The 12671-nt window shown below is 48.1% G+C and overlaps 1 protein-coding gene across 1 annotated transcript in view; it reads right to left on the bottom strand.

The window, feature by feature from the left end:
• The window catches only part of KLHL40 (kelch like family member 40), a 45259-nt gene extending 32836 nt beyond the window's left edge, over positions 1-12423 (bottom strand). Inside the window, exon 1 of the mRNA XM_063924352.1 lies at positions 11124-12423. Within this exon, the coding sequence (XP_063780422.1) occupies positions 11124-12257 (1134 nt within the window). The 5' untranslated portion in view covers positions 12258-12423. The remainder of the gene's footprint in view (positions 1-11123) is intronic.
• Between the last annotated feature and the right edge of the window lie 248 nt (positions 12424-12671).

The raw sequence follows: 12671 nt of genomic DNA, 5'->3' as shown, positions 1-12671 counted from the left end.
CTCCCTGTACTGTGCTGTATGTAGTGTGTGCTCCCCCTCCCTGTACTGTGCTGTATGTAGTGTGTTCTCCCCCTCCCTGTACTGTGCTGTATGTAGTGTGTGCTCCCTCCCTGTACTGTGCTGTATGTAGTGTGTTCTCCCCCTCCCTGTACTGTGCTGTATGTAGTGTGTGCTCCCCCTCCCTGCACTGTGCTGTATGAAGTGTGTGCTCCCTCCCTGTACTGTGCTGTATGTAGTGTGTGCTCCCCCTCCCTGTACTGTGCTGTATGTAGTGTGTTCTCCCCCTCCCTGTACTGTGCTGTATGTAGTGTGTGCTCCCTCCCTGTACTGTGCTGTATGTAGTGTGTTCTCCCCCTCCCTGTACTGTGCTGTATGTAGTGTGTGCTCCCCCTCCCTGCACTGTGCTGTATGTAGTGTGTGCTCCCTCCTGTACTGTTCTGTATGTAGTGTGTGCTCCCTCCCTGTACTGTACTGTATGTAGTATGTGCTCCCCCTCCCTGTACTTTGAAACATATATGGTTAAAAAGGGGTTTGTAGAATGACAAATCAATAAAATCAAAAGTTGATTAAAGGTATGACAGCAGTGTCAGTAGATACTGAAAGTAAAATATCGGTCCTTGTATATTCAGACGTACAGATGTACATCAGGGAAGAGCATTGTAGCAGCATATGCATAAAGTTGCAGGTAAACATTAGCATAACATAAAGCAGATGATGCCCCAACTGTATCTATCTCAGAATCAGGACCTCTGAGCAGTGACCCCGCCCTCTTGACAGGCCCCTCCCCCTCAACAGACTCCGCCCCCATTATGGCTGCTTCCAGAAATTTCCTGGGCTGGTGTTTGATCCCAATCTGCCGCTGCACACTACTCAGTGCTCCTCACAGTGACTGTAGGAGGAAGTTATGGTTGTATGACCCTCCTCTCAGTGCTCCTTACAGTGGTTGTAGGAGGAGGTTCTCTGTGAACATGTCTGGGTGTATGACCCTCCTCTCAGTGCTCCTCACAGTGACTGTAGGAAGATGTGATCATATCTGGGTGTATGACAAGCTTCTCAGTGCTCCTCACAGTGGTTGTAGGAGGAGGTGCTCAGTGATCATGTCTGGATGTATGACCCTCCTCTCAGTGCTCCTCACAGTGACTATAGGAAGAGGTGCTCAATGATCATATCTGGGTATATGACCCTCCTCTCAGTGCTCCTCACAGTGATTGTAGGAAGAGGTGCTTAGTGATCATGTCTGGGTGTATGACCCTCCTCTCTGTACTCCTTACAGTGACTGTAGGAAGAGGTGCTCAGTGATCATGTCTGGGTCTATGATCCTCCTCTCAGTGCTCCTCACAGTGATCGTAGGAAGATGTGCTCAGTGATCATGTCTGGGTGTATGACCCTCCTCTCAGTACTCCTTACAGTGACTGTAGGAAGAGGTGCTCAGTGATCATGTCTGGGTCTATGATCCTCCTCTCAGTACTCCTCACAGTGATCGTAGGAAGATGTGCTCAGTGATCATGTCTGGGTTTATGATCCTCCTCTCAGTGCTCCTCACAGTGGTTGTAGGAAGATGTGCTCAGTGATCATGTCTGGGTGTATGATCCTCCTCTCAGTGCTACTCACTGTGACTGTAGGAAGATGTGCTCAGTGATCATGTCTGGGTGTATGACATGCCTCTCAGTGCTCCTTACAGTGGTTGTAGGAGGAGGTTCTCTGTGAACATGTCTGGGTGTATGACCCTCCTCTCAGTGCTCCTCACAGTGACTGTAGGAAGATGTGATCATATCTGGGTGTATGACATGCTTCTCAGTGCTCCTCACAGTGGTTGTAGGAGGAGGTGCTCAGTGATCATGTCTGGGTGTATGACCCTCCTCTCAGTGCTCCTCACAGTGACTATAGGAAGAGGTGCTCAATGATCATATCTGGGTATATGACCCTCCTCTCAGTGCTTCTCACAGTGACTATAGGAAGAGGTGCTCAATGATCATATCTGGGTATATGACCCTCCTCTCAGTGCTCCTCACAGTGATTGTAGGAAGAGGTGCTCAGTGATCATGTCTGAGTGTATGACACACCACTCAATGCTCCTCACAGTGACTGCAGGAAGAGGTGCTTAGTGATCATGTCTGGGTGTATGACCCTCCTCTCTGTACTCCTTACAGTGACTGTAGGAAGAGGTGCTCAGTGATCATGTCTGGGTCTATGATCCTCCTCTCAGTGCTCCTCACAGTGATCGTAGGAGGATGTGCTCAGTGATCATGTCTGGGTGTATGACCCTCCTCTCTGTACTCCTTACAGTGACTGTAGGAAGAGGTGCTCAGTGATCATGTCTGGGTCTATGATCCTCCTCTCAGTACTCCTCACAGTGATCGTAGGAAGATGTGCTCAGTGATCATGTCTGGGTGTATGACCCTCCTCTCAGTACTCCTTACAGTGACTGTAGGAAGAGGTGCTCAGTGATCATGTCTGGGTCTATGATCCTCCTCTCAGTGCTCCTCACAGTGATCGTAGGAAGATGTGCTCAGTGATCATGTCTTTGTGTATGACCCTCCTCTCTGTACTCCTTACAGTGACTGTAGGAATAGGTGCTCAGTGATCATGTCTGGGTCTATGATCCTCCTCTCAGTACTCCTCACAGTGATCGTAGGAAAATGTGCTCAGTGATCATGTCTGGGTTTATGATCCTCCTCTCAGTGCTCCTCACAGTGGTTGTAGGAAGATGTGTTCAGTGATCATGTCTGGGTGTATGACCCTCCTCTCAGTGCTACTCACAGTGACTGTAGGAAGATGTGCTCAGTGATCATGTCTGGGTGTATGACATGCCTCTCAGTGCTCCTCACAGTGATTGTAGGAAGAGATGCTCAGTAATCATGTCTGTGTGTATGATCCTCCTCACAGTGATCGTAGGAAGATGTGCTCAGTGATCATGTCTGGGTGTATGATCCTGCTCTCAGTGCTCCTCACAGTGATTGTAGGAAGATGTGCTCAGTGATCATGTCTGGGTGTATGATACTCCTCTGAGTGCTCCTCACAGAGGTTGTAGGAAGAGGTGCTCAGTGATCATGTCTGGGTGTATGATCCTCCTCTCAGTGCTCCTCACAGAGGTTGTAGGAAGAGGTGCTAAGTGATCATGTCTGGGTGTATGATCCTCCTTTCAGTGCTCCTCACAGTGGTTGTAGGAAGAGGTGCTCAGTGATCATGTCTGGGTCTATGATCCTCCTCTCAGTGCTCCTCACAGTGGTTGTAGGAAGAGGTGCTCAGTGATCATGTCTGGGTGTATGACCTGCCTCTCAGTGCTCCTCACAGTGACTATAGGAAGAGATGATCAGTGATCATGTCTGGGTGTATGATCCTCCTCTCAGTGCTCCTCACAGTGATTGTAGGAAGAGATGCTCAGTGATCATGTCTGTGTGTATGATCCTCCTCACAGTGATCGTAGGAAGATGTGCTCAGTGATCATGTCTGGGTGTATGATCCTGCTCTCAGTGCTCCTCACAGTGGTTGTAGGAAGATGTGCTCAGTGATCATGTCTGGGTGTATAATCCTCCTCTCAGTGCTCCTCACAGAGGTTGTAGGAAGAGGTGCTCAGTGATCATGTCTGGGTGTATGCCATGCCTCTCAGTGCTACTCACAGTGATTGTAGGAAGAGGTGCTCAGTGATCATGTCTGGGTGTATGATCCTCCTCTCAGTGCTCCTCACAGTGATTGTAGGAAGAGATGCTCAGTGATCATGTCTGTGTGTATGATCCTCCTCACAGTGATCGTTGGAAGATGTGCTCAGTGATCATGTCTGGGTGTATGATCCTCCTCTCAGTGCTCCTCACAGAGGTTGTAGGAAGAGGTGCTCAGTGATCATGTCTGAGTGTATGACCCTCTGCTCAGTGCTCCTCACAGTGATTGTAGGAAGAGGTGCTCAGTGATCATGTCTGGGTGTATGATCCTCCTCTCAGTGCTCCTCACAGTGGTTGTTGGAAGAGGTGCTCAGTGATCATGTCTGGGTGGATGACCCTCCTCTCAGTGCTCCTCACAGTGACTGTAGGATCTATGCTTATGCTGTCACAAGTAACCAGCTCAGCTCCATTTGACTAATGTTTCTAATAAATGGATGGCCCGTATTCTGATGAATACTAGTGCAGCCCACAGAATTGCTTTGTTTGTAGTGTGTAGGGGACTGGAGGAGGCCGGAGATATCTGTACATGAAAAAGAATGGTGCTGGTACATGTGCAGAACATCACTATGCCAGAGTCTTCTGCATTTGCACAATAATTCAACATTATCTTTGGGATTATATTGCAGCGCCATTCCTCTGCGGATTACTGCCCGTCCTCATATTTCTGAAGATACAACGGAGTAATGGCACTAGTAGCAGCAGGACGGACAGGAGGTAAGTAACCATGCAATGTGCTGTGTGGATAAATACTATTCCCGTGGTTTAGTACTCCAGAGAGTGAGGTGAACGTCCAGGTGTCTATGGGGGTGATTCAGTAATGATTGCTAATAGCGACACTGCTGCATCTTGGGACACAATATATAATGGCAAACTGCTCTAATCAAGCTGGTAACAATCCTCAGGTGCTGCGGGAGGGGGTTACTCTAGACAAGGAAAAATTAGGATTTTTCCCACGCACCCTGAGGGCTATTAGTAACAAGATCTGTACACTATTGGGGTCATTCCGAGTTGTTCGCTCGTTGCCGATTTTCGCTATGTTGCAATTTGTTGCTAACTGCGCATGCGCATGGTACGCAGAGCGCATGCGCTTAGTTATTTAACACAAAACTTATCTGTTTTGCTGTGGCTTCTGCGGCACTTTTCAGTCGCACTGGTGTTCGGTAAATGATTGACAGGAAAGGGGCGTGTTTGGGCGGCAACTCAGCGTTTTCCCGGCGTTTGCTAAAAAACGCAGGCGTGTCATGGAAAAATGCGGGAGTGTCTGGAGAAACGGGGGAGTGGCTGGCCGAACGCAGGGCGTGTTTGTGACGTCAAACCAGGAACTAAACGGACTGAGCTGATCGTAATTCGTGAGTAGGTCCGGAGCTACTCAGAAACTGCAAAGAATTATTTAGTAGCAATTCTGCTAATCTTTCGTTCGCTATTCTGCTATGTTAAGATACACTCCCAGAGGGCGGCGTCCTAGCGTGTGCAATGCTGCTAAAAGCAGCTAGCGAGCGAACAACTCGGAATGAGGGCCTATATAATAATAGAAAATTTAGAGATCTTAGTTACATATATTTTGCAAAAAATATGATAAGCCGCCAGGCCACTTCATGGTGTCTCTATTGCTGGAGGTCCCTAATACTAAGTATAAGTCCAGGGTGCGGACCCCACAAAGCTGGCTCAGGCCCAACCACCCCAGGGCAGCACACCATTGAAATATTAAAGTGTTAATATATGTTAATAAGAAAGAAGCAGGAGCTATGTGTTAGAAAGTGATACAAAAATAAGGGTGTTAGTAAAATACTCAAAGGAGTAGTATTAGTGGAAAAATAAATACGAGTGCTACAAAAGTGCTAAATAAATATCATGGTGTGCTACCCCAAGGCAGCCCGGCCACACCAAATCCGGTGGGTACTACACCCCAAAACTCACACACAGCAATAATAATTATATACTTAGTATTAGGGACCTCCAGCAATAGAGACGCCGTGAAGTGGCCTGGAGGCTTATGATATTTTTTGCAAAATATATGTAACTAAGATCTCTACATTTTCTATTATTATATAGGAGGTCATTTCGAGTTGATCGCTAGCTGCCGTTGTTTGCAACGCAGCGATCAGGCTAAAAATCGGCATGCGTATGGGGCGCAGTGTGCATGCGCGACGTACTTTCACAAAAAACTATGCAGTTTCACACAAGGTCGAGCGACTCTTTTCAGTCGCTCTGTTGATCGGTGACTGATTGTCAGGAATGGGGCGTTTCTGGGAGGTAACTGACCGTTTTCCGGGAGTGTGCTAAAAAACGCAGGTGTGTCAGATAAAAACGCAGGCGTGCCTGGGAAAACGGGGGAGTGGCTGGCCGAACGCAGGGCGTGTTTGTGACGTCAAAACAGGAACTAAATAGACTGAAGTGATCGCAAGGTAGGAGTAGGTCTGCAGCTACTCAGAAACTGCATGAAAAAATGTCATCACTGTTTTCTAACCTTTCATTTGCACTTCTGCTAAGCTAAGATACACTCTCAGAGGGCGGCGGTTTAGCGTTTGCACTGCTGCTAAAAGCAGCTAGCGAGCGATCAACTCGGAATGAGGGCCATAGTGTACAGGTCTTGTTACTAATAGACCTCAGGGTGCATGGGAAAAACCCTTCTGTTTTTTTGCATCTTGGGGCACAGTAGTAATGCTAAAATATGCTAGTGCCGCAGGAGTCATCTGAGGGGTAAAGAAGCCAACTGCCGATACTAGCAGATCCAAGTGCCACGTCCAAAGATGTAGCATCGGATCACCATCGCAACCATCGGATGACAATGGTACTGGCATCGGCATTCCTACAAAATGGGGGCGACACCCCAAACAGGCTATGGCTTAGGGGGCACTGTGAGCGACAATGCATTACCTGTTCTGCACACGCGCAGTCCACCCGCTATCGGAGTTTCATGCATACTACTGGGTTTATGTACAACCAGGGGTTAAAGTGAGCCGGAACGGGGCAGAACTGCCTTCCGTCAGTTCCACTTGGAGACGGAACGCAGTTCCGCCTCCTCTGGCTCACCTCACCCCATGTGTCCCCGGCGCCGCAGCAGGGAGATGACGGGCGCCCGCTGAGATTGTGTTACCAGCGGGCGCCCGTCTCCCTGCACAGCGGCAGCCGGAGGCAGGAGCTCAGTACTGAGCTCCGGCTTCCGGCTTTGTCAGTGCGCGCTATGGGAGAGACGTCATGACGTCTCTCCCATAGTGCCGAGGAGAGGACTTACAGAAGACTGCAGCGGCCGGACATGGAGCGGGGCTTTGTAAGTATGGTGTGTTGTGCTTGGTTTTTTTTTTATTTGTGCAGCGGCGCATCTACTGGGGGGCAAACTACTGGGGGGGGGGCATTACTACTGGGGGAAAACTACTGAGGGGCATCTACTGGGGGCAAACAACTGCGGGGCATTACTACTGGGGGCAAACTGCTGGGGCATTACTACTGGGGGGCATCTACTGCGGGGCATTACTACTGGGGGGCATCTACTGGGGGAAAACTACCGGGGGCATTACTGCTGGGGGGCAAACTACTGGGGGACATTACTACTGGGGGTAAACTACTGGGGGCAAACTACAAGGGGGCAAACTACAGGAGGGCATTACTACTGGGGGGCAAACTACTGAGGGGCACCTACTGGGGGCAAACTACTGGGGGGGCATTACTACTGGGGGGCAAACTACAGAGGGGCATCTACTGGGGGCAAACTACTGGGGGCATTACTGCTGGGGGGCAAACTACTGGGGGACATTACTACTGGGGGCAAACTACAAGGGGGCAAACTACAGGAGGGCATTACTACTGGGGGCAAACTACTGAGGGGCATTTACTGGGGGCAAACTACTGGAGGGGAAAACTACAGAGGGGCATCTACTGGGGCAAACTACTGGGGGCATTACTACTGGGGGCAAACTACTGGGTGCAAACTACTGGGGGGCATCTGCTGGGGGCAAACTACAGGGGCAAGCTACTGGGGGCAAGCTACAAGGGGGCTAACTACTGGGGGCAAACTACAGGAGGGCATTACTACTGGGGGCATAACTACTGGGGGCATAACTACAGGGGAATTACTAATGGGGCGTAACTACAGGGGCTAAACTACTGGGGGCATTACTACTTGGAGACATTACTACTGGGGGCTAAACTACAAGGGGGCATAACTACAGGGGCTAAACGACTGGGGGCATTACTACAGGCAACATTACTACTGGGGGCAATATTACACACGGGCATTACCATTAAGGGCATTACTACTGGGGGCACTACTAATGAGGGCATTGTAAAGGGGGCACTTCGTAAGGGGCATCACTCCTGGGGACATAAGGGGCACTGCTATTGCGGGCATTGCATAAGGGGCACCACTACTATGAGCTCTATATAAGGGGCACTACCACTGTGGGCATTGTATAAGAGGCGCTACTGCTGTGGGCATTACGCGTTTATGGGGTGCTACTACGGCGGTCATTATTACTATTGTGTAACACGCCCCTTTTTTGAGACCACGACCCTTTTTTTACGGCGCACGCAATACCTTTGTTACATTGGCGCTGTGGGGAGGGGGGTGAGTTCCACCACCTCTCTAGGACCACTTTAAGCACTGTGTACAACTATGAATCTGGCTTTCTGACTAATGGTGGGATGCAGCAAGCATCGCATTTTGCTTGCGATTCATCCCGACATTCTCCGCATGCATATTGGTGTTTACTAACACCATGGCCCTCATTCCGCTTAGTACGCATGCGCAATGTTCGCACTGCGACTGCGCCAAGTAACTTTACTATGATGAAAGTATTTTTACTCACGGCTTTTTCTTTGCTCCGGCGATCGTAATGTGATTGACAGGAAATGGGTGTTACTGGGCGGAAACTGCTAAGTAGTTAGTAATCGCAATATTGCGAATACATCGTTCGCAATTTTAAGAAGCTAAGATTCACTCCCAGTAGGCGGCGGCTTAGCGTGTGTAACTCTGCTAAATTCGCCTTGCGACCGATCAACTCGGAATGAGGGCCCATATGCATGAAGAAAATCACTTGCGGTAAAAGCTGTCCTTCTGGGTTAAGGACCTGGAGTCCTATCTGCGCATGCATCAAGTGAGGCGCGCCGCGATGGTGATGGCTGGGATCTGGTTGGATCCCTCTCAGAAGGGACCATAGGCTTCTATTAGGCAACACCATCTGAAAATGGTGTTGCCCACTTCCTCCAAGCCCCGGAATCTATCGTATTCCGGGGCTTGGTGCATATGCGGTACGCGACCGAACCTCTGGAAACTGCATTTTCGGAGGTTTGGTCGCATATTTAAGCTTCCTGCATCTCGCCCCAAGTCTCATGGTTTAGACTGATTCACAACTTTGTAACCTGCAACAACCACACGGCAGTTGGATGCACTGAGGTGAACACACCTCAGCATCACTACAGTTCCAAGATACATTTATAAATGGCTGGAGGCCCGTGCTGCAGTAGGCGTAGACAGAAATACTCTTCTATCACGTCTACAAGAGAGCTGCTGAAAGATTGAGGGCCTATTTATTAACATTGTTTTTACTAAAATAATGTGACCCCTTTCACATTATTTTAGTATCACCTGAATGTATTAAAGGGCATCTGAAACCGTTTTCATGAAAAACTGCTCCAAACCCTTTAGTTGTCATTTTCTTAGTAACCCACATTGCATTCTCCATACTTATAATGGGAAATGTGATGTGGCCGAATTTACAAAAAAAAAAAAAAAAAAGGTAAAAAAACACCTCAGTGTGCTCTGTGATGTACACCCCCTGGCAGAGAAAGCTGTGCAGGGACCAGGCTCCGCTGATCACCTGCGTGTGTCCAATGGGCACACAGGCTGATCACAGTGTAAAAGAATAGACTTTTAATACTGAAAGCAAGATGAGGAAAATTCTATAATAACAAAAATGCTTAAATTTGGTTTTCTAATGTGTGATAACAGGTAAAGTGGTGAAATATGTGGCACAGTCCGCTCAGTCATTCCCTCCTGCTCACAGGGCAGGTTATTGCCTTGAATAAGATTGGCGCTTTAAAAATGCGGGAATTCTTGCACAAAGCCCTGCACCTCTGGCTTCTCGCAGGCTATTACATTTACCCATAGGCGTTTCTATAATGGGTGCAGTGTGTGCGGTGCACACAGGCCCCTGGGTCCACACACTGCACCAATAGAATATACTTACCCCTCCGGAGTCCCGAGATGGAGGCCCTGCTGTGAGGGCACAGATCACTTGGAAAATGCCCCCCGCGGCCATTTCTGAGTGATTTGCACATGCTCACTGGAGGTGTCCCCCCGGGAACAAGACGCGCACGCCATGTTCCCGGAGACCGGCGGCATTATATCAGAGTCTACTGCTGCCAGGGAGGTTGCACGTGGGTCCCTGACTCCCCTCCTCTCTTAAAACAGCCCTGCATTTACCCCTATATGTCAGGTAAGTTCTATAGATGAAATGTGTACTGCTGTGCAGACAGGGACCTTTACTATGAAACCTGATAATGTATTAAATATATACAGTATATCTATCTATCTATCTATCTATCTATCTATCTATCTATCTATCTATCTATCTATCTATCTATCCACACTCACGTGTGCACATACACCTTTCCCCATTTAAGCCGTATTGCCAAATTAGCCATGCAATGGAATCTGTGACATAGCTGTGCCATGTTATTTTTCTTCAATGATGTGGTATCAGGGGGTACAGCATACGAACAGGAGCAAATGAAACTGCATCATGAATAAGGGGCCCATCACATCATTGTACTATTATCAGTGGAAGTGTTTCTCAATTCTAGTCCCCAGAGACCATTTACAGCAGAGCCGGCCTTAGGCATAGGCAAACTAGGCAAATGCCTAGGGCATTTGCTATGCTTAGGGGCACCAGCAACTTCTGCTGATTAAAATGATATGTGGCATGCCTATATTCTGTGTGTGACTGCGGCTGTATCTGCATACAAAATGCTACGTTTCAGTGTATTCCTGGAAATCACTGAAATGTAGCATTTCATATGCAGATACAGCCGCAGTCGCACACAGAATATAGGCATGCTGCATATCATTTTAATCAGCAGAAGCTGCTTGTGCATCCTAGCCACATAGTAATGCAAATAAGATGCATTTTCATAAACAAAAGGTGCCCGACGTTAGCAGAGCTGCCAGCTGACTCATGCCAGGCATTTCCTGCAGAACTTGCGGCGGTGCTAGGGGGCACCAGCCAAAATCATGCCTAGGGCTTCATATTGGTTAGGGTGTGCTCTGATTTACAGTACAGGTTTTCCAGGAGTGCTGACAGAATCACAGCTGAAGTAATGGAGTCGGTCTCTGACTATTACACTTGTGCACCAGATAGGAGCTGTGGAAAACATGCACTGTAAGAGGCCTCAGAGGACCACCCTTGAGAAACATCATACTGCACCATTTTTTCACATTTATATAAAACAAGTTTATATAGTGGTTACCTGCATGAAATATGAGCTCAAAGGATCGTCCTTGATCTCCTCGTTGTAGTAAAGTCCACCAGCCACGAAGATCTGGTTTTCCTTTGTTACCAAGCTGACGTGATTTTTTGGGATCTGCGCTGATAGTGATGCAAAGAAGCATTCATTTGCGATTGGGTCGTAGGCAACTGCACCCGTGTCACTTATCATAAAGATGAGATCCTTTAAGAACATCCCAAATCTCAGTGTGTCATTCAAAATTCCAGGAAGAGCATCTTCCTCTTCTTCCTCTACATCCCCATTAACTACTTTCTCCCCATCTTTACCCTCTTCCGCCTTTCTGGGGTTTTTCATTTTAATGATCGGTAGTTTCCCTTCTTGTGCTTCCTTGACCATCTGAAGCTTTTTCAAGAGTTCCGAGTTAGATGTAACCAGCTCGTGCTTCTCCACCTTGTTCTTGATGTAGTCTTGTGGTATCAGGCGGAAGCGGATGCTTTCAAAGATGACTGGGAGGGCTTTAACGGATTTCTCCTTGTCCTTAGCTGCCCATTTCATAACCACCTGAAACACCTCCTCTTCCTTCTCGATGTTAAGGGAGTCGCTGGAAATGATGGCGATGAGTTCGTCAGGGGACAGTTGGTTGAACTCCTCATCTCTGGTGATGAGGTTGAAGCGATCGCATAAGAAATCCCGCGCGGAGACCGCCAGACGAGGACAGTCCAACATGAGGCCCAGGCGAAAAATAGCCAGACAGTTACTAAGGCACAACTTCTTCTGGAGGAACGACACACACACGGTAAAAATGGAAGGGATCTGGAACATGTTCGCCACAGCAAATATATCCTGCACGTTTTTCTCTGTGATGTCAATCTCAGAGGTGTATATATAATGAAGGATCTTCTCCAAGACATCAGGATCCACATCATCCAGGTCTATTTCCTTTTTCTTACTCTCCTCTAAGTCCGACAGGAACATGGATCGGAAGTAAGGACTGCAAGCAGCCAGCACCAGACGGTGGCATGGGAATTCCTTTTCTTTGATCCTTAGAACACAGTCTACAAACTTGTTGTGGTCTAACATATCTTTGAGTCCATCTTGAAGTAGGGTTTGTTGGTAGAGTCGTAGCTCTTCGGCCTGTTGCACGGGGAGCGTCATTTTGCAACACAAATCTTTCTCTTGTTCTTTGCCCACAGAGCCTGGGCAAATATGTCTTTCTTGCAAATGTGAACAAGTCTCAGAGTCAGACTTAGTTACTTACAACCTGACACTCCACCCAGCGTTTAAAAGCCTTGCTGTTACAGCTGACTTTCCTCGTCAGCTGCTCTTTATATATATATATAGCAACAACATTACAAAGCCGCAGAATCCTGGATGTAATGTGATCTCTTATTGGCATGACACATTGGGACAACTAGAAGTGACAGCTGTCTCCACAAACCTGGAGCACCAGGCATGGACCGTCCAAGCGTGACTCATCAGTAGAGGGCACCAGTCTTTACTTGGTTCCTCGTTACCAGGAAGGGTTATGACAACCTCTGATGCTAAAGTGATTCACTCAATTATATCTAA

The sequence above is a fragment of the Pseudophryne corroboree genome, chromosome 5 (genome assembly GCF_028390025.1).
Source record: "Pseudophryne corroboree isolate aPseCor3 chromosome 5, aPseCor3.hap2, whole genome shotgun sequence".
Lineage (NCBI taxonomy): Eukaryota > Metazoa > Chordata > Amphibia > Anura > Myobatrachidae > Pseudophryne > Pseudophryne corroboree.
This window is presented reverse-complemented; position numbering and strand designations above follow the sequence as displayed.